The following is a 22,641-nucleotide window of genomic DNA, read 5'->3' on the forward strand; positions in this document are numbered from 1 at the left end:
CAACACTACATGAATGGCAACTTTCCATGATTTGTAAATAGTAAAATTGTAAAAAGAAGGCTATTTGTACATAATTTAACCATATAGAACATGAATACTGCCGAGAAAGTTTAGTTGAGCAAAGGTTGAGCACTTTATAGAAACCAGATTATTTGGAAGATTTATGTCCCAACAATGTGATGCTCTCTCTCTCTCTCTCTCTCTCTCTCTCTCTCTCTCTCCTCTCTCTCTCTCTCTTCTCTCTCTCTCTCTCTCTCTCTCTCTCACTCTCTCTCTTTCTCGCTTTCTCATCCTCTCTCTCTCTCTCTCTCTCTCTCTCTCCCACCCCTTCACTCTCACTCACACTCCCTCATTCTCGCTCTGTTGCCAAGGCTACCGCACAGCCTCTTGCTGCATACACCTAGATGAAGCTGCCGCCTGTGGATCTCGCTGTGTTCCGGATACAAACAATATAGAAGCCATCACGTTTGTCTGGCGCTCGTCCTCGCAGGCGAACACCCACCACTCAAGTCCCCTAAGCCCCCGCTAACCTCGCACGCATCTTTCACCCCATCGTCGTCGGTCTGTCTCCTCCTGGCACACGAGCACGTTTTCTCTGCAGCAGGCAGAGAAGCAGCAAAGGAATCGGTGTTTGGCTGCTGCTCTTTGGCTCTGAGGGAGAAGAGCACCAGATGGCCATTTGAAGAAAGCCTCAGTCAGGTAAGAGGACTTATCCTAACCGTAGACTTAAGGCTGGGGGATGAGTGTTCCGGCCCTCCCTCCCTCTTTCTCTCCCCCTTTGTGGTTGCGCGACATGAGGTGAATACCAAAAGCACAATGAAGCCCCTGTGGTTCATCTGGCTACTGCGCACTCCTGGCTGTCAAAAGGTACTGTGATATAGCCAACATGAACAACAGGTTGGTTCTTCATCACCCTTGCATTTTCACATTCCTCTAACATCACTGATAGCTTGACTCATGTGTGTGTGTGTGTGTGTGTGTGTGTGTGTGTGGTGTGTGTGTGTGTGTGTGTGTGTGAATGTGAGACGATGTGGGAGTTACCAGCAAGAGATGCAACAGTCCACCTCCCTTGGTGATTCATTACTAATCCATCCCTCTCTGCTCTGTGTGGTTGCTCGAGCACATCGTAACTACGTACATGATATGAATGGCCTTTTGTCTAAGTATGAATGACTGCCTGGGATTGCCATTTCTGCATCGATGTTTCGATGCCATACACTCATGTCATAGCATTTTCCGTCGCCGCAAATCCAGATTTAGCTACTTCAGCCTGTAAATCCATTTGCTATGCAGCGTATTTTTCATTATTCATGCAATACATTTTAGGATGAATTACATGTTTACATGTGGTGTGGGTTACATTTTTATTAGAATTCTGAAGGAGTCCGGTAAACTAATGAAGGTGATTGATTACCTCTCCCGCCACAGATGCAGGACACCAAATTTAAACTTTAAGGTCATTTGTTGTAAGTTAGTGTTTGTATTGATGATCAACAATTAGAGGTCACTGAAGAAGGCCTAGGCGCTAGTGACTCAATCTCATGTTTCCATTCCATCGTCACATTGAATCTGCACTTCCTCTTGGACTCGTCTCACTGCCACACAAGCACATCAGCAGCACACTTGATACTCAGCTTTGAGTCAGCAGGAAAGAGGAAATACTGCTGTACCTGTACATTTTATTCCTGAAACTATAGAGATAGACAGTGGTGACTCTTCATTTGAGATCCACCAGATGCTGCAATTTGTCATTTTGACATAATGCATATGGAAATCTTTAAAGGAGACTCCCCCCTACAATTTATGATAGTACCAGGTGTTTAAATAAGACACACAAAGGATAATTAAATACAGCATACGTGACATGCCCCATTTCTGATCTCATTGAAATCAATTCATCAAGGGTAGGATCTGTCTAATTCAAGTGAGCGACTATTCATATATTGTAACATATACTATTGGACCAATGGTGAAAACGGATTTCGTTCCCATTGTGATTTACACTTATGGAGGCAGGAGATTATACACTGTGTGTTGGCCTATGTCCTAAGTGGACAATTCACCCACTACATAATATTGCCTTCTACTGTATCGACAATTTTATAGATAAATGAAAGTACAAACTTCTTATTAGAGACTAAGACTGATGGCAAATGCTAACTTGTCCATCCACCACAAATTAATATATACAGTACTGTATCTACCTACCTTTTGGCTTTGACATGATTACAGGGACCTCGCACTCGTGAGGGTTAGTGGTGTAGTGGTGTTTCCGACTGTGCAGTCCACTGGCTGGCCTGTGTTCATCTCTTGAAAGTAGCTTCGCATCTTTTCCCAGCCAAGTTGATCATGTCACGGAGGAAAGGTTTACTGTCGGGCTGGTTATTATGTAAATTATTACCACTGTTACGCAAGAGTGGGGCTAGTGGGGGAAGTGCCAAACAGCTTGTTCACAGACACACTTTCAGGAAAAAAAAACGGTCAATGAAGGATTTCTGTCTTAATTTTACACCCAGAGACTAGTGTTTGTACACAAGCAAGTAAAATGTCAAAAATTCATCACCTTTGGGGTCGAAAAAAATTATGGTCGAGAACAGGTTCACCAGAGAGAGAGAGAGAGAGAGAGAGAGAGAGTGTATCTTAATGTAAGGTGTTCTATGGCACCTGGAGCTCCATAACAATTGCTTGCTGCTTTTATACTGTGTGGTATACTCGAGATAAGCAGCACAACATACACAATGACAGACTTGTGATGTGAGAGGCAGCATATTGCCATAGGGCAACCAGACTGATAGAGAATAGAAAGAACAAGAAATCGTAGAAGTAGTAGTAGTGGTTGTTGTTGTCGTAGTAGGAATTGTCGTAGTCCTCGTACAGTACCCGCAGTAGTAGTTGTATTGGTAATAGTAGTAGTAATGTTAGTATAGTAGTAGTATTAGGGCGGTGTGGTGGTGTGATGGGTTTGAGGGTTAGCCTCACAGTTCTGAGGACAGGGTTCCAAATTACAGCCCCGGCTGTCTGGAGTTTGCATGTTCTCCCCATGCCTGTGTCGATTTTCTCCAGGCACTCCGGTTTCCTCCCACATCCCCAAAACATGCATTAATCGAACACTCTAAATTGCTCCCATGTGTGATTGTGAGTGTGACTGTTATTTGTTTCTATGTGCCCTGCGATTGGCTAGCAACCAGTTCGGGGTGTACCCTGCCTCCTGCCCGTTAACAGCTGGGATAGGCTCCAGCACTCCCGTGGCACTCGTGAGGATAAGTACAGGTAGCTGTGAAAATAGATTGGATGGATGGATGGATGGATAGAAGTGGTAGTAGTAGGAGGAGTTTTAGTTGTCGTACAACACCAGTGGTAATAATAGTAGCAGTGGTAGTAGTGGTAAGAATTTCAGGAGTTATTTACAGCTCCAGTAGTAGTAGTAATCATAATATTAGTAATACTACTTTTACTACCGACAGTCGTAGTAGTAGTCACAGTCATAGTCATAGTAGTAGTGGTAGTAATAAGTGAAGAAGAAATACAAGCAGCCACGGTAACTTGTTTTTTCTGTTTCGTGTGGTAATTTTTATGGTGGTGAACAACTTTGAGACACATTTTTAGCTGACATACTTTCATTGAAGACTTGAGCCAATGAACTACATCTTGCAACAAATAGCAAGTTCTGACCAGGAAAGAACTAAGTCTGCCGAGCTGTACTTGACATCTAGCTGAAAAGTTATTAAAAAAAAAGTTGTGATGACTGTTATAATTTGTGTGTGGTTTAGTACATTGTCATTGAAAAATGAATTTAAGGAGTGAAAAAAGCATGCACCAAAAAATCTCTGTACTGCATGCATCCTATAAGTAAGTGGTTGATGCTGAACTTTATTTTTTTCATAAAAAAATGGTTAGGGGTTAAACTTACAGACCAGAGCTTCCGAAAACATTCACCAAAAAAAAGAATGGCCATATGGTGACATGCTGTTATGCCTCCATTATTTTCCAGACAGAGGAAGAAGATCATCAGGAACATCCATTAAAACACGAGCCATCTGTCATCCAAAGAGGAAAATAATGAAAGTCATTCTCCTTGTTCATGAAGTGCCTGCCCGTAGAAAAGGATCTCGCAAATTAAATGCTTTTGTTTGCACTCACTTTGATGTGTTAATGTGATCAAATCAATAGAATCCACATGATCTATATGAAGACGAAGGGGGAGGGGGCGTTGTATGGTTCCATAGCCAGAGGAGCCTCATTGACGAGTCAGATTGAACCAGCCCTCATGTTTTGCACATCACAAATCCTCTCGATCTGGGTCTAGATTACTGTCACAATGTGATCTAACCTTATAAGCGCATCCTCATGCAATGAGGCCCAAATTCATATTCATATCAGGGCCAGATTTGGGTTTGCAAAATCCTTGTCTTCTGTGTGCCAATGACCCATAAGCATCAGGGGGAAAAATAAAGTTGTGTAATGTGATGAAAGAAAATTATTCATCATTTTCATTACTTTTTACATTGGAAAAAATCCTGGTAATTTCCGTTTGTCCCTCCATCCATCAATCCATCCATCTAACGTCTGACAGTTGCAATCACGTATACGTGTAGTTTTCCACACAAAAAAAAATATTGATATATATCCAAATCAAATTTGCCAGTGTCTGAACGACACAAAAGAAGATTATATGGCGTTGGCCTTATAGAGTGCCATCTTGAGACACCAAAATTGTCTTGTAGTTTCATTTTGGCAAAAGACTTGTCTTGAAGACTGAAAGCAAACTTGCACATTGTTCCACTTCCACTTGAGGCTGCGTCTGTGTGTGTACATATGGTTGTGTGAGTGCTCAATATAATATTTGGGTTACCACGGTTACCAAAACGCCAGCGTCACTGCCTCAGCATGCTTCATCTCCCATTCATACCCGCATCCACACACCTGTCCATCTGCACCTTGCAACATTTTACAGTTCCTCCCACACAAGACTGTTCCTCGGCGTTCCTTCAGTGCTTGGGTGTACAATATGTATGTGTGTATGTTGTATGTATGCATGTTGCCATGGCTACGGAAACCTGGGACTGCACGAAGCGGTGTCATCACTTCAAAACCACTTTCATAGTGAGCATAGCTGCAGCTACCCTAAGCGCATCACCTGTTTACAGACACATGCACACACACGCTGACGTGCTCCCATTTTGCACTGAGCTCATCTATTGGTTCACAGCAAGGCACGGAGGAAAAAGTGAGGTTGAGAGAAAAGAGAGCTCATGCATACTGATTGCAACTAAAGCAATGGGAATGTTTTGGGAGGGCGCCTGTCTGGATTCATCTCTGGCTCTTCGAGAAGGAGAGGTAGGAAGGCGCAGGAAACTACGAAGGAAGACATATTAACAGTTTACTGTGTCACCTTACATCCCTAGCATGAAGGCGCAGCTGGCAGCTGACAAGAGTGCTACTCAAATGGAGAATTACTAACACTGCCTCAGCAGGACTGTTCGTGCTTGAGTCACAACGAGGCTTCAGCATGTATTTCGGGACACGATTAAAGCTGTGTTTAGATGTCTTCTAACAATATCTATAGAATATCTGCCATCTTCTGCCTTACAGGTTGCTGCTCAATGGTCAACACTCTGGTTGCTGCAAAATAGAGGATTTATCTTCATCATGTGATCTGACTCCCACTCCGTCCTTTTCTTTGCTCTACCTTGAGTGAGTGAGCCATGTGACGCCTAGATGCTTTCCAAATATGATCCTTCAAGTCATTATTTTTCTCGTCTTATGTGTTTGTAGCCAATTTTTTTTAAATGCTCCAAACTCACTTATAACAGATTTAGACATCATCATGCCAAATAGCTAACTACTTGACAAGCCTCCATATTCATCCATAGGTCGCGTCCATAGATGAGGCTCGGAATGTAGATTGTGCGATCAATGGAGAGCGTTACCTTTCGCCAAAGCGCCTTCTTTATCAGACTCCACTTCACGGCAGATGCTGCATCACTCAGTCTGGTGATCTCCCGCTCCATTCTTCCCTCAAGCATGGACAAGTCCGCGAGATACTTAAACTCCACAACTTGGGGAAGGATCTAATTCCTGACCCTGAGAGCACACTCCACTCTTTTCCGAGAAATGGCCTCAGATTTGGAGATGCTGCTTCATACTCATCTCCGTACTGTTCAAGCGAGAGTTGAAGATTCCTGCTTGATGGAGTGATGATGGAGTACCCACCAGGACCCCATGAGGGACATGATTGAATGCCACCTGTAAAGGGAGGCTACCCTCACGTCCACTGGGGTGAATCCCACCATATAGCCAGTGATAAGTAATACCACTCTTCCTCAGCGCCCTTCACCAAGGGAGCTCAATGAAAGAGACCATAACCACTCAAAAAATATGTCACTATCGAGTAAGATCCTCTGAACCTCATATACCAATTCAGGCTCCTTCCCTACTATGAGAGGTGATATTCCATGTGTCTATGGGCAGCTTCTGCAGCTGTAATATACGTGTATATACTATAAAAAGTGGAAACGAAAAGATTAATGAACATAGAGCACTACCGCCGAGAAGGGAGAAAATTAATCAACAAAGTACAACCCAATCTGGACTAAATTACAAAACCAGGAAGAATACTAGGAGATTGTCATAGTGTACAGGGGGGAAAAAAAAGGAGGATATAAACGTCCAACTGTATCCAAACGGTGGATAAAAAGGAGCATGATGGTGACTTCCTGGTGTGGCAACAGAGCTAAAGACGGGGAGCTGATCAACAGTAGCTCGCAGGTGCATGCCATCTTGCTTCGCTCCTCCCTCAACCCCACCCCAAAAATAGGGAGGAGCTGACTTACATACAGTTAAAAAAAAAAAAAAGAAAACTCCGAATGGATCATGACAAGAGCACAACGATAGGGCTGTGTGTTTGTGTGTGTGTGTGTGTGTGTGTGTGTGTGTGTGTGTGTGTGTACGTGTTTGTGTGTGCATGGGTGCACGCGCAAGTGTGTTGTCAGTAGATGATAATGCTCAGGATGGAGGACAGGGATGAGAGCCACTCTGTTGCCAAGGCAACGGACAGGGCTGTAAACACGTTACCCCTGACTCATCTCACCACAATGGAGAATTTCTCACACACACACACACGCTCAACCGCCTCGCCACCCCCCCACACACACTCTTTCTGTCTCGCTCTCTCGCTCTCTCGCTGTCTCCCTCTCTCGCTCTCTCACTCTGATTTCAAATATCAGACCCATCATGCACACAAACTGAAACCGACAAACGAGAAGAAACACAATGAGGAGGCCATTGAACTGGAAAACATTGTATTATCTCCAATATTTTGTATTTTAGTGGCTAAGCAGCAGATATAAGGTCGAGGAGCATCATGGAAGATAGTCAAAGGGTTCTGAGAGTGAGCTATTGTTCTCTAATATATTGTTACTTATTAATCAAGGATAGAACCTTTGTAAATATCGCACTGAAGATTTTAAAAAAAAGAAGCAAAACTTTCGTGTGCAAAGGTCACCACATGTGATCATTCAAAGAAACTTTTTCAAATGAAATTTTGGGGTGAATCTGGATAAATTTGTACTTGCTGAAATTTTATTTCACTGTTTGAGTCATAACGATGTTATAAAAATGAGCCACTCTCGAGAATCATGGCACCACGCGTCAACCAGGAAGTAAGTACTCTCTCCACTTTTGTGAATATGCAGTCAAGATAGCATTGCTAATACTGTTGATGCAATGTATATATATATATATATATATTATATATATATATATATATATATATATATACACATACACAAATGTGGATATCGCATAACTGGTAGGATGTTTACAGTAGTTTTGTTTTGTTTTTCTCAACACTGTGTTTGAGGAACATTCCTGTGTCAAATCCTTCCCAACCGATAGGAGCCTTTATCAGCAGGAGGATCATGACCCGCCGCCTGAGCAGCTCCACTCGCTCCCCCACTGAGGACTCCATCTTCCTAAGGCCCGACGAGGACCCTGTTTGGCTGGATGAGCCCACAAAGACGGCAAAAAGAGTTGATGCAGCCACAAAGACGGAAGAGTTGCTAAGGAGCAAAGATGGAACCACAGGGGGGCAAAGTTCACAAGGAGAAGAACTTTTCTTGCACAAAGTGTATACGTTGGTGATTGAGTTCCAGTACTGGGCTTCTCTTTTTGTCATCTCCCAAGTCACGGTATGTGAATGGATGTAGGCCAATGTAAAAATGAAACAAAAAAACCCAACAAATTGCTTATAAGTATTTGCTCAGTTCATGTGTAAATACGAGTCACAGAATTTGTCGCAGTTCACTCGCTCACTTCTGTGTTAACAGCTTGGGTTCAGATCCAATACAATGTGACAGTGTGAATGGTTGGTCATTTTTATATGTGACATACTTGCGACCAGTCCAACGTGTAGTTTGTCTTTGCCCGAAGTCTGCTGGGATAGGTTCCAGCATTACCTTTGGCCCATGTTGCTGTTGGAAGCATCCACACGATAAATGAGAGCCAAATAATAAGAAATAAATGAGATTATCTAAAATCATGTACAGTAGGTGGAATCCAAACAATGCTTGAATGTGGAAGTACACTATAACCTTTTTTTGTATTATTACAAATGAGAGCTCTTCTGAGCACATTCTTGTGTAAACAATAGTACCACAGGCAGAAAGAAGACGAGAGGCCTTGAAAATGCACCACTGATTACGTCACCTGGCCGCACTCGGACAATTTCCACGCACTGTATTTGAATGCTTGTGTAATTGGCTGTGCTCTTTTCTTTGCTTCGTGCTTTTCACCTTTCAAGCAGCCTTGGTGCTGTGCACACGTGCCTGAAGGGCAACACAGTGACAGTGTGCCTTCCCTCTCTCCTCTCAGGGGTACTGGATCTTCTTTGTTGTGGAAGGAAATGGGCCCTTTGCGTCTATCTATAAAGCCCTGCAGGTCATCGACTTCTATTTCGGGTTTGTCTTACCCTGCCACCCAATATTTGGAATGGATGTAAGTTTAAAAAATATACATTTGTATTGTTTTTCTTTTCATGTATAACCAAAATGGGTATAAATGAGTTTTTTTTTACACTCTAATAATTTGGACATGGTTTCTTTAGTACATCCGCAATTTCATATAAGACAAAATAATCAATGGGTGACTTGATATGGACGTGGAGCTGTAACTCATCTGAGTTCCTAAAAATACTCCATTTATTGATATTACAATTGATATTTTGTCATTAGCAAGCAACTTTACAAATAAGTATTGTGAATGCAAAGATGTGATGTATCCAGTCTTTGAACTCTCTTTCTGCTTTTGTCAGTCCATGGCACTGATGAAGGATGTGGTCAACACAACGCAGCAAACATGGATCATTTACGTCACTGCAGGCATTGGTGTGACCATCTGTATTTTTATGGTATGCACAAACTGGGGCACACAATTTTGCTCTTTTTTATTTTGTCAGGGATTATTATCTTAATGCAAGTTGATATGCACGTTGGTAAATTATTGTGGTTACTGCGCATACGTGTAGTGGATCTTAAATGTGCTTTGATGCAATGCAAATTATTTTATCGTTGTTTCAGATATATTTAAAGTTGCAAAAATGCTTTGTGAACTCGGTCTGTAACAATACACCAAAGTCAAAATCTCCATTTCTGACCAATGGTTTGATATGTGTTTTTTTTTTTTTTTTTTTTTTTGGGGGGGGTAGATTTTGATTTGATTAGATTTTGTATTTTTTTTTTAGCAAACACTTGATTGCTTCAATTTTTTACAAATGAAATTATAGTGTCTGATGTAACGGACTTCCCATCTCTGCAACAAATAAAATTATATAAAAACAAAATACTTTTGAAAAATACAGAAAACTAAACAAACAAGAAACAAGCGTCCTGTCTGGGCTGTAAGATGCAAGTATGTAAAAATTGAGGTAACAGAGTTGCCAGAAATAAAATAAGTAAATAAATGAAAAATCTTTTGCAAAATACTGTTACAAATCATCAAATCTAAACTTGTTTGTGGACATTATTTACGTTTAGGTAACAAACTTGTCATGTCATCTGTGCCATAAACCACAAAAGTGTAAAAATTAGCCAATGGCCGTAAACAAAAAAAACTTTTTTTTAAGAGCATTGCCGAGCTGATTTAAAAAAGTTGCAAATTCTTCATCAGAAACATCACCATGTGAACATTTTCCAGTGAGAGACTTTTTCATCTGTGCTGGAACGTTGTCCCATGGAGGAAAAAAGAATTAACTTGTGTTTTCTTACATGCTCCATTAATTCTGATTTTGCAATGGTGACTTTGAAGTTGCATTATTACGTTTGAAATGCTGCATGTGACTTGGGAGCGTTTCTTTTTTTTTAAGCCCTTGCGGCAATTAGCTCGGGTCGTGTTGACTATTTGAGTTCCATTTCTGTTGCCAAACGAGCAGACAAAATGCTCCCATGCTCCTTACCTAAAGTAACGCAGTAGTAGTGAGTCACATTTCAGGGTTACTAGATGTAGTAGCCATGTTTCTTCCTCACTTCTGGTCTTCTTATCTCCACATTTGAACGAACATTAGCTGGAACGCTAACGAGAAGGCGAAGAACCCAGACAGCCAATCCACCAGCTAGCAATACTCTTTAGGGTTCCGAGAAGTGCCATTTAACTAATGTACTTTTAGACAGCTCAGGCTGGCATTCATTACACTCATCCCCCAAAAACCTCATTCCCAATCTGGGTCATGGCACCAGTGCGATGGTGGTCCACACATGCAACCACCATTCGCATAATGTTGACTTTTATGCACTAACCTGCAGGCTTAAAAGCCTGGGCTGCCAGCCACAGGAGCACTATTTAAAAAAAAAAAAAAAAAACAGATAGAAAGAACAAGAAGAAGAGGAAGGAAAGCCTTTCAAGGATGGACTTTTGACAACAAACATATTTTTGTGAACCCTTTGGTAGTTGCTGAATTTCTGCATGAATTTGTTTTCAAATGTGATCTGATCTTCATCTAAGTCACAATAATAGACAAACACGGTCTGTTTGAACTAATACAACAAAATGACATGTTTCCAGGTTATTTCAGTTTAGGTTACACACTACATCAACATTCACAGCATAAGGTGGGAAAGGTACAATAAATCAACCCCCCTGACAAATTAATTCACCAAAAGCTAATCGAAATTCAGCCAGCCTCAACTCCCATCAATCTGAGGGTGCTTCTTTTTTATGCTTTTTTTTTTTTTTTAGATCTCTCAAAGCCTTAATGTTTATCAGTCCACAAACTATTGTGTGAACAGATTAAACCAAAGTTGAGTTGTTTAGAAGAAACACAAATGACGGAGCGGGCATAATAGTTTTGGACTGATTTGCTACTGCAGAGCATGGACAGATCGCTATCCTCAAAAGAAAAAATAATTCCTTGGTTTATCAAGGAATTTTACAGGAAATCTGGGGCAGTCTGACTGTAGCACAGTTGCCATTCTGCTCCTACAGCCTCTCAGACCACCAATGAACATCCAACCACATACATCCATAACCAACGTGGATTAAGTGCACAATGACTGTGTGCCATGCTTCTCAATGTAGCTAGTCAACAATAGAATTGTTTCAACAGAAGAAAATACTCTTTCTGAGGTGTCCCTACCAAAATCTTGACCTCAACCAACTTAAGACAATGAAAAGGTTTTGTGAAGAGGAATGGTCCCAATTGTCGCTTGGCCCTTGTGCAAGTCTGATCGTCAATTACAGGAAACAAATAGTTATTTCTGGATTATTAAATACAAAAGTTTCACACACATACTTTATCCACCGTTCACTGCAACTTCTACCATATTTGTTGTCATTGTATTAATTAGAACTGAGTTTGTTATTTTGACTTACTGTTGCTTGAGATCAGATAATATTTTACGACCAGTGTATGTAGAAATCCATGTAATTCTATTTTTTTGTTGTTGTTGAACTGTACTGTTTATTTGCCTGACAAGTCGCTACACATAACATTCTCCTCCACTCATCCGCCTTCAGGTCATCCACATGGTGTGTAGGTGGCGTTACGGTTCTGGCTTGTGGTCACCGGTGAGCACTTCAAACGACGTTGGAGATCGACGTCAGTCAGTGAGCCGCCAGCCCTCCTTCACCCTCTCAGAGTGGACAGATGCCCAGGAGGACTTGATAGATCTAGATGCCGTGCCTCAGACTCCTGTCTTTGAAATGGGAATTGACATCAAGCCAGAGGGAGATGCTGTAACTCTCACAGTCACGCCAGTCGGGCTTCAGGAGAGGTTTGTTATTGTCCTGAAAGAGTTGTTTCATTTACAGTATGTGTTTCGTGGGTTGATTTTACTTCGTTGTTGGTTTGTATACAACCTAATACTTAGCTACCATTTTTTATATGCATATGGCATAAAATATAAAAAAGATATGAAGAGTTCAGATGCAAAAGAAGATATGTCCATTTTTGTTGTTTCTGTAGATTCTTTAGAAACGAAAAAGTGATATATCTGCTTTTGCGTCTGAACTCTTCATATATAGTGTTGAAAATCAAATGTACCATATGAAAGAAAAATGACACTGAAATTACATTTAATCTGACCTATGCCAAGGTCAAACTATTAACAATATTGAAAAAAAATAATCAGTGGGCTATACAGTATTCGGGTTTGACGGTCAGCAGGCTACATCCTGGTTCACGGAGAGTGGCAAACACATTGGATTATCATACAGAGTATTGAGAAATGTAATTGACATTTCTGTTTCCATACTTTTATCTAGACCCTGATCATAATTAGTTCTTCCTAGGTCTATGGTGAACCGTTTGAGCATTATTCTTTTCACTGGAGTGTCTATACCATTTTTGGCCAGTCATCGTTCAGTTAGTAGAGGGGCCGTCCAGTGACCGAACGATCTGCAATTCAAACCCAGTGTCGTTGAGGAAGACACTGAACCCCAAGTTGCTGTGGGTGGCCCTGGCAGCACCTTGCATGGCAACACCACTCCATTGGTCCGGGATTATGTGCGTGAAGGGGTGGTTGTGAGCACCGTGACCCTATTTTATGGCAACATTCACTTCTTTTTAAAGAGATAAATAAAATAATGCTTGTTTATGGCTAAAAGGGAGTTCATTTAAAGACCAACATAGAAAATACAGTTCTGTATATTTGTCAAATCTTGACTGATTTTAAAGTTTACAATGGAGCCATTGAAACTGGGATGATAGTTCCGCCATTGAATGAGTCACCACTGTTAAAACTTTGGCGCTCTTTCGATTTGTATTGATGTGGTAGGTACACATGCTCACAAGTGTATATACAGTAGGTGGATTTCTGAGCCTACATTTCTCACACAGGAGGGGCTCCAATGTTTCCTTGACCTTGGACATGTGTACACCGGGCTGCACAGAGCCGTATGGCTATGGAGCCCAGCTTTCCCCGAGAGACCAGTCGGCCCAGGAGTACCTCCGGCAGGGAACACACATCCTTACCCCTGCCAGGCTCCACACACGGGCCATGGATGACCAAAGCCTGCAGGCTGAGTTCTATGTGAGTTGAGTGCAACAAGGGCATCTCATCCACCTACACAACTTGTCAGATACAGTATATATACACAAATATGAACAAGGACTCACCCGCTCATAGTGTACACCCAAAGGACCTCTGCACACCCGTAAGCTTTGCCTCTGTCTGACAGTGGGCGAAAGATGGAAAGAATCTTTGCCCAATTTGCATACAGACTCACGGAGGATTTTGCTGCATGCTGGGCAATCAGGGATGGATTCAAGATTGCAAATAAATCACACAATCCCTCAGTGATGTCCACTCGCTACACATAACAAATATTTTCGAAGACTGAATCTTTACCACTTGATTATCTTGTGGGTGGATTGTAACTCCCACATAGCATCGGCCAATTGTTGCTGTGCACTGTTTATTCCTTTTTGTTGTTTGTCCATTTGCAGGAAACTCCCATGAACTTTGTAGACCCTAAGGAGTACAACTACCCAGGGCTTGTGAGAAAGAACCGCTACAAAACCATCTTACCCAGTGAGTATGGCTCTTTTCAACATGACATACATATTTGGAACAAAGATGTGATTTTTTTGATAATGATACATAAAGATTATATTAGTGTTTTGCAATCCAATACAACAGCTATGTACAAAAAAAAATCTGCCTGGCTCAGCCCCAAGTTTTATTTTCTTTCTAACTGTATCTTTGATTTTTTTCCCACTGCATTTGGAAAGCAATGCTCAGTTTAGATTGATGCTGTCAAAGAGCTATATTTATTGTTGTGGGTGTTTTTCATATTTCTCTCGAGCAGCACTGCTTTACACTGAGCGATGTTTCAGATGCACCCTAAAAACAGAATAACAACAATAATAAACAATAATAAACATAGTGTTGAATTATCATGGTAGTCTCAGTCAAAACTGATTGGATGGGATTTGTAAAGGCAGACTTTCTTTGTCCAAAAGGGAGAAGTAAAATGTGCTTTTTCCATTCTTTGCGTCTGTTGATAATTCTGCCTGTCTTCAGACACACACAGCCGGGTGATCTTAAAGTCACAAGACGAAGACGATTTCCTCACTACTTACATCAACGCCAATTATCTCAAAGTGAGTCAGATGTGTCCGAAAACAAAATCGGATCATCATGATTTCATTTCATATTTCTGCAAATGTCGTCCGTAACTGAATATCATCATTTACAAAGCGATGATTATATGTTATGCAGGGTTACGGGGGTGAAGAGCATGCGTACATCGCCACGCAGGGCCCGACGGTCAACACAGTTGGGGACTTCTGGAGGATGGTGTGGCAAGAGAAGACCCCCATCATTGTGATGATCACTAACTTGGAGGAGAAAAATGAGGTGTATAGAACAGTGAAAATATTCCACGATGTGTGTGTGATCTGTCACTACAACTATCATGTTCATTTTGCGTGTTTTTGTCTGTGTCCTTTCCAGAAATGTGCCGAGTACTGGCCTGAAGATACTGTGACCCATGAGGGTATTGAAATCACCGTTGTTACGGTAACACAAGAGGATGACTACAGTCTGAGGGTCTTTACTCTCAAGGTACGACAAGCAAAGTTTGAAAATAATAATAATAAAAGAGAAATTTGAATGAATTTGAAAACAAATATGCTTCACATGTTTAGCAGGTTTGCCTCACAGTCACAGGTTCGACTAATCAAAATCTCAGAGCAGAGATCACATTAGGCAGTTTTCATGTTTTTATTGTGCCTGCGTAGATTTTGCATCATAATAAATTCATTTTAGTCCCACAGTTCAATGCATAAAGTGAAACTACCATATACAAGTTTATTAAATACTGTAAAATACTTTTTGGAAGGTCAATTCCTAATTTACACATTGAAAAAAATTGAGATTGTTTCTTGTCTAATATTTATACTTCAAAGGGAGCATGATGTTGAATTTGGGGTCTCTGTTAGATGGTAGCTATAATAATCCAAATTAGAAATATAAATCATGATCATACCCTGAGAACGCCCAATCTCGTCAACTCTCGGAAGCTGCCTGGGAATACCAGGTGCTGTAAGCTTCTCTCCTCTGCTAAAATGCAGAGACGTTGGTTCAGGAAGGGCATCTGGCGTAAAAACTGTGCCAAACAAATATGTGTTCATCTAAGATTACACGCTGTGGCGACCCCTAACGGGACAAGCCGGAAGGAAAAGAAGAAATCATGAATCTCCCCTTTGTGTGTTGAATCTACATAATACAGTGTGTGAGTTTTTGCATTTTGAAATGATCTAACTAAATACAATTGGTTAATATAGTACATCAATGCAACTGAAAATACTTGAAGTTACAAGTTCGTTCAAGATTCCAAGGATGGATGGATGAGTATTTCAAAATAAACAATTTCATTGTAAAAATATAGAAATGTCTATTTATTTATGTTTTGTGTTTAATATCAGTGTTTTTGTAAAGGGGCCTCAAACTTATATTTTTGAAATGCCAATGATAGGATCTTCAAATTGTTTTAATATGATCCTATTGTCAATGCTGAAAACCAAAGGTCTGACATCCTGACATGGTCCAGGGAGATGCTACCTAATTATTTATAGGACCTTGCAGTAATATGCAAACATGGCTGGAAAAGCCTCAACAATAATCGGCAAATATAAAACAATGGATGGGATCAAACAGCAAAGTCAGTGTAGGAGAGGAAATTATGGGACTTTTGTCTTGCTCTGCACTAATTTCTACACAGACCTTCTACTTTGGATGTCCTGTGCACGTGTTGATGAGAAATTCTTCACAGTTCTCCTGCTTCACAGATAAAGTAAACTACGATCCCATCTGTTTATCTGCATTTGTCACTGTGCGCGTGTCCATATGCACATGTCAGTGTGGCGATACGGAGCGAAGTCTCCGGCAGTACTGGTACACCTCGTGGCCTGACCAGAAGACTCCAGACAAAGCGCCACCTCTTTTGGAACTGGTACAGGAAGTGGAGAAAGCCAGAGAGGAGGCCCCGCCCACTAGTGGCCCTATAATAGTGCATTGCAGGTATGGATTTAAAATGTTTCACTTTATGTATACAGTATGACAATCTTTCTGCTTTACGCATCAATTCCTCTTCGTCATTGTATCTGCAGTGCTGGAATCGGTCGGACCGGCTGCTTCATTGCCACCTCCATCCTGTGCAAGCAGCTGAGGACGGAGGGCGTGGTTGATATTCTGGGAACCACCTGCCAACTGCGTCTGGACAGGTGATGTATTCCCCTCTCTTTATCTACTGTGTCGCGCAATTGACCCCTCCGTGGATATTGCGCAATCCGCGTCACTGACCAATCAGAGGCCAGATATCTGCATAGACCAAAGCCCGTTTTTGCTCCCGCCATTTTCTCTGACAACATTGAATGGTCCAGTATAGGTTTAGTTAGCGTTTTATCGCGTATTTGGGTTATTTAACAAAAAATATGGTTAAGAGGTGTAGTCACGGACTTTGTAATAGTGACGACAGGTATCCTGAAAGGCTAGTTGGTGGAGTTCAATTCATACCCTTTCCAAAACCGAAGAGCCAGCAGTACGAAAAATGCCTTCGATGGATCAAACTTTGTGGAAGACCGCATCATCAACTAAATCCATCTAATGTCAACCGGAACACATATGTTTGCACGAAGGTATGCCCTATATTTGATTTTCAATACATGTCTCGTATAAATGAATTCGAAGTTCTTCGCTAGCATAACACTGCTGCGTGTAAACGATTGACACACTTATTCTTTGTTGAACGATATTTAGCGATGATCGGACTGCACAAACGTATTGATTTCTTGCTGGCTCGCGGCCAGAAGCTTAACCTGACTGTGTTCGCACGAAGATATGCCCTAAATTTGATTTTTAATACACGTCTCGTATAAATGAATGAGACGTTCTCCGCTAGCATAACATTGCTACGTGTGAATGATTGAATGAAATCAGAAGCATGGTGTCTCTCTCAGTTAAGAATGTATTGTATTTAGAATCTCTAATATATCGTTGATTTGAATGAAATCAGAAGCGTAGAGTCTGTCTCAGTTCAGAATGTATTGTATTGTATTTGCTATTTTTACTGTTTGTCTTACGTCAGTGCACGTGGCGTGACGTCACTTCAGGAGGCGTGGTTAAGTGCCCTGTACGGAGGGGTCAATTGTGGCTGGAGGTTGCACTCACACACACACATAACAACCAATTGAGATGGCAATTGCAAGATTGCAAGCTGGGGGGGCTGGTCATAACAGTAAAACTACAATCGCCAGATGTGTAATGCTACACCAAATTAGGTTGATAGAAGAGCTTAAATTGTCCATAGTTGTTAATGTGAGAGTGAATGCTGTTTGTTTCCATGTGCCCGGCTAATGGCTGGCGACCAGTTCAGGTTGTACCCTGCCTCTCGCCCGAAGATAGCTGGGCTAGATGGTAAATGTACTGCACTCGCGCTATACTGTATCTATGAAGAGTCCCCAAATCGCTTTATAACATAACATCACATTTCGTCATCTGCAATGTAAGCGCAACACAAATCAGAACACGATTTGGAACTTCGCATCGAGAGTTTGTCAGTCCAAAGAGTTCCCCCTTGGGGGTGCTGTTGCTTCACTGTTTAGTAATTCTGAGGACACCCCCTTGTCTGGCGGTTCAAAAGGGAGCTGATCCACCGGTTTGTGGCTTTGCAGAGCCACCTTATAAAGATGTTTTTAATTACAATAATTTAGTCCAGATGGTTGTTGTAATCAGTAGCCGGTTTGGATTGTTGAGTTACTTCTCTTTGTCTTGAGAAGGGAGGGCGGCGAGAGTAGGGGGCACATTTCTTGCCCCGCACCCAATATGCCCTGTTCCTAATAGTCATTTAATGTTCTCTTTGAAACTCCTTATTGTCTCCCCATTATATTACGCATTTTCCCCCTGCATTTGAATATTATCCTTTTTATGACGAGTTTTCCATGAATTTTCTGACACTTAAAATTTGTCTTGAACAATGAAGTCAAGTAAAAATTGTTTTAGATTGCCACAGAAAATGATCTGCATGCCTTGCTCTGGCCTTGAGTTTTTACACCAGTGTTCTAAATGAATGAACAAATGAATTAATCATCGAGCATTCATTCATCTTCCCTTCTGCTTATCCTCACAAGGGTCACAAGGTTCCTGGAGCCTATTCCAGCTATCTTGGGGTGATGACCTGGGTACACCCAGAACCGGTTGCCAGCCAATTGCAGATCATGGAGCATATTAATCCCATTTATTAAAACCAAGATTACCAAAATTTATTATCCAGCAACGAACCCTCACAGCCAATCATGAATGCAGTACAGTGATGTTTTAACCTCCATTGATTGTGACCATGTGTTTGTCAGGGGTGGGATGATCCAGACTTGCGAGCAGTACCAGTTTGTGCATCACGTCCTCAGCCTGTATGAAAAGCAGCTGTCTCACCCCTCTGAAGAGTAGTGCTTGAACTCCGGCCAAGCGCACCAAGACACACCACTGTACACTGTACCGCCTTGAGCGGTATACACCACTGTACCAAGCAGCATCTCATGTATCACCCTTTCAACAAGGTTGCACATCATCTTCATCCTTGACAGATTTGTTCTGGCAGGATTCTTGAATAGAAACCTGTACTTATTCACATTGCCCTAAAAATAAAATTAATGTGTAAAGTGGTACATAATACTAAGAAATGTTCTCATCTTCCTGCGAGTACTGAGGTTTTCACATTTATCTGCATGACACGCCACAGACTCGTCACACACTTCTAAGTGTTTGACTGGGCTTGATGCTTAAAGCTGATTCCATATAGTTAGGGTTACAGTGCCGGTAATTTTAAAAAGTGGGAAACTTTATGTGGAGGGGTTAGTGGCATCAATGTGAATCTACATAAATAAATGGGAATCCATTGGAAGACTTATTGAAATAAATATTGCATTTAAAGAGACTTCCCCCAGCCACTTGTTCCAGCTCTTCTGGGGCCGGGGGGAATGCAGAGCTGTTCCCAGGCCAGTTAGGAGACATGGTCTCTCCACTGTGTCCTGAGTCATTTCAAGGGCCTCCTCCTACTGGAACATATCTGGAACACCTCACCAGGGAAGCATCCGGGAGGTTTCATAACTAGATGCCCAACTCACCTCATCTGGCTCCTCTCGATGCTGAGAAGCAGGGGCTCGACTTTGAGCCCCTCCTTGTGATCGTAGAGTGTCCGGAAAGACCGGACACTCTGTAGACAAAACCAGTTTCGGCCACTTGTATCCAAGATCTTGTTTTTTCTATCATGAGACACAGCTCGTGGCCTATAGTTGAGGGTAAGAAAGTAGATCAACCACTAAGTTAGGAACTTCGGCTTTCATTGAAACTCCTTCTTCACTACTGATGCAGAATATGAAGATTGGTGCTTGATTCAGCAATTAGGACAACATCATCTGCAAAAACAGAGACATACTAGTGAGGCCAACAAATCCAGACCTCAGCTGCGTCTAACAAATTCTGGCCATTCAGGCAATGAAGAGAATTGGTGACAACGGGCAGCCGTGACCTTGTCGATCTCCAACAAATCTGACTTGCTGCCGGCAATGCGCACCAAACTCTACAAGTGGTTGTAAAGGGACCGGACAACTGGTAATAAGGGGTCCAGTACTCGATAGTCCTGGGCACCCTCCACAGGACCCCCGGAGGGACACGGTTGAAAACCTTCTCCCAAGTCCACAAAACACATGTAGACTGGCTGGGACGAAACCCCACCCGCTCTCAAGGACTCTACCATGGGTGTCAAGCTGCTAAACTGTTCCAAGGCCATGACGAAAACCCACATTGCTCCTCCTGATTCTTCTGAGATTCAACTTCCCAAAGGACCCTCCTCTCAACACCTATTAATAGACCTTACCACGGGGAGGTTAGGGGTGTAATCACCCCATAGTTAGAACACATCCTCTGATCCCCCCCTTCTGAAAATTCAGAGCCACTGTCCCAATGTCCACAGGCATGTCAACCAGGACAGCCCCCCCACACACACACACATCTAGAGGCTTTAGGATCTAATCCACGCCGGTGGGCTCTACCATAATGGAGCTTCTTAAGCAGCTCGGTGCCTTCAACCCCTGAGATAGGAGATCCCACTTCAGAGTCGCCAGACTTTGCTTCCACAAAATGAAGTAATGTCAGTGGAGTTGAGGTCATCAAAGTATTCTCCCTGCCAGTCGCAACAACAGCACCCCGTTCCCACTATTCAGTGTTGATGGTGCACAGCTTCCCAATCCTAAAACGTCAGATGATGGACCGTAGTTTCTTCGAACTTCTCCCAATGTCGATCTCTATAGCCTCACAGCTGCTCTGCACCTCTCACCATTCTGTGTGAAACCAGATTGGATAAAATACAAATCATAAAATATTTAAAGACCAACTTACATTTTTTTAGAATTTATTTTACTGCTTATCCACTTATGACAATAGAACATGTTTTTTCATAGTGATAACATAGTTTTTATGACTTTCCTAAAAATTGCTAATATTACTCCCATGAAGTATCCAACTGAATATTTCCAGAAGTCATCGCTGGACTTCCAACTCACATTTAGTTAAAGTTTACATACATTTACTTTTCTGCAGCATTATATTCACCTTAAGGCAATCTTGGCTAGTTAACCTTTTCCATCATATCTTACTATTAAGTTTATATATATATATATATATATATATATATATATATATATATATATATATATATATATCACACACACAAGGCCTGTTTCTACATTTGATACATTCAGGAGCCACCTCATTTTCAGGTTGCATGGTGCTAAGTGTTCCTTCAAGGCATGTGCAATGTAATGGAACAGAGGAATGTATAACAGTTAGGTGATTATTGAACTCATTATGAATTTTGCCCATTCTATAGTACACTAGTTTTACCATGCTGCCTGTGCAGTTTGTCATGGTTCATGAAGTTTACGGTGAAGACCTCTTGTGTTAAGGCCACATCCAGGAATTTACAGAGGCTTCACAGAACCGGCGAGGTCGAGAGGGAGCCGGAATTCAAGCCGATCGCTTTGTGTTCAGAAACACCTCACGTCCTTGTAAACGTCAAATTTCTATCGTGCAACTCGGAGCCGCTTGCTCTGTGATGCCTCTGCTCTCAATCGTAGCTTTAACACTTGCGTAAATGAAGATGCCCATGATTGTTGCGTAGACAGCCTAATCTGTATGAAGCACAATAGAGCAACTGAGGTTCTCTCTCTTATGTTCAGCTGTAAACCTTTTTTTCTTTTTCTTGTATTGTTTAATTAATGGCTTGCATGTGCTGTATGGGACTTCGTAGGTCCACAATCAAAGCGACGTAATTGGTTGTCCTGCTTTTTTGTTGTGTAAAATTGCGTTAAAGCCTACTACAGTATATTGCTTGCTCTAAGCCAATGCTTTTGATACAGTTTGCTTTTTGTGAAACCAACCAGAGATATTTTTAGAACATTTTGATACAATCCTTTTGTGTACATTTCCATCCCCACCAGTATGTAGCTCATGCTGTGAATTAAGAAAAACATCCCCTTTTTATTGCAAGGTTGAAGACAGAATAAAATGTGACAACTACCTAAGTTACCTTACAGTACACAAAAATGTGATTATGTTTGGTCTTCAGTAGTATTATGTTGTGCATTTCGGCTTTGCTTTAATATGCTTTGCTTATATGTATGTTTGTATTATTTTCTTGGAGAATTTTACCTCAGACTGAGTAACACAGTCGCCACTGTTGTCCATCTTTGACTCTCAAACACATCGAAAGTCATTGCTATGTGCAAGGCAGCTAAAATGATTAAGACTTACATATTTTTTTCTTGAATAAATGCATCTGCTTAGAATTGACTGTATAGATTCTTGCAGTAAGCAACTGGCTAACAAACATTCGTCATTCACTTTACCTGATCCTCTGATTATGTCCATTAAAAGTTAGAACAAATACTTTGCTTGTCTAAAATGCTTACGGGATCTCATTGTGAGAGAGAAAGAAAAAAAGAAGAAATTATGAAACAGTAACCAGTAAGTAAACCAGCAATCAGTATTCCTTCCCTCTGCAACAGTATTGCTTTAAGTTGTGAATTTTTGCAAATAAAGTAGATTTACATGAACTTGTATCGTCATCTATTTCATTTTGTTCACACTATAA

At 41.5% G+C, this 22,641-nt stretch overlaps 1 protein-coding gene across 2 annotated transcripts; it reads left to right on the forward strand.

The window, feature by feature from the left end:
- Positions 1–420: 420 nt before the first annotated feature.
- ptpn5 (protein tyrosine phosphatase non-receptor type 5) lies at positions 421–21,079 on the forward strand. Of its 2 annotated transcripts, XM_061823696.1 has the most exons (14): positions 421–699; positions 5,593–5,694; positions 7,897–8,189; positions 8,872–8,994; positions 9,311–9,406; positions 12,007–12,263; positions 13,328–13,520; positions 13,937–14,021; positions 14,514–14,593; positions 14,712–14,849; positions 14,946–15,056; positions 16,354–16,514; positions 16,604–16,717; positions 18,845–21,079. In XM_061823696.1, the coding sequence occupies exons 3-14, from the start codon at positions 7,920–7,922 to the stop codon at positions 18,936–18,938; spliced, it is 1,722 nt and encodes a 573-aa protein (XP_061679680.1). In that variant the 5' UTR covers positions 421–699; positions 5,593–5,694; positions 7,897–7,919; the 3' UTR covers positions 18,939–21,079. The 2 variants fall into 2 exon arrangements, with proteins under 2 accessions (XP_061679680.1, XP_061679681.1); XM_061823697.1 differs by lacking the exon at positions 5,593–5,694.
- The last annotated feature ends 1,562 nt before the right edge of the window (positions 21,080–22,641 follow it).

This window comes from Syngnathoides biaculeatus, chromosome 6 (genome assembly GCF_019802595.1).
Source record: "Syngnathoides biaculeatus isolate LvHL_M chromosome 6, ASM1980259v1, whole genome shotgun sequence".
Taxonomy (NCBI): Eukaryota; Metazoa; Chordata; class Actinopteri; order Syngnathiformes; family Syngnathidae; genus Syngnathoides; species Syngnathoides biaculeatus.

What these genes read in the sequence shown, in the direction of transcription:
- ptpn5 (XM_061823696.1), top strand. Translation starts at nt 7,920, where the DNA reads ATGACCCGCCGCCTGAGCAGCTCCACTCGCTCCCCCACTGAGGACTCC. An exon ending in ACCCAATATTTGGAATGGAT is followed by an intron (nt 8,995 to 9,310) that starts GTAAGTTTAAAA and finishes TGCTTTTGTCAG; the next exon opens with TCCATGGCACTGATGAAGGA. An exon ending in CTACAAAACCATCTTACCCA is followed by an intron (nt 14,022 to 14,513) that starts GTGAGTATGGCT and finishes GCCTGTCTTCAG; the next exon opens with ACACACACAGCCGGGTGATC.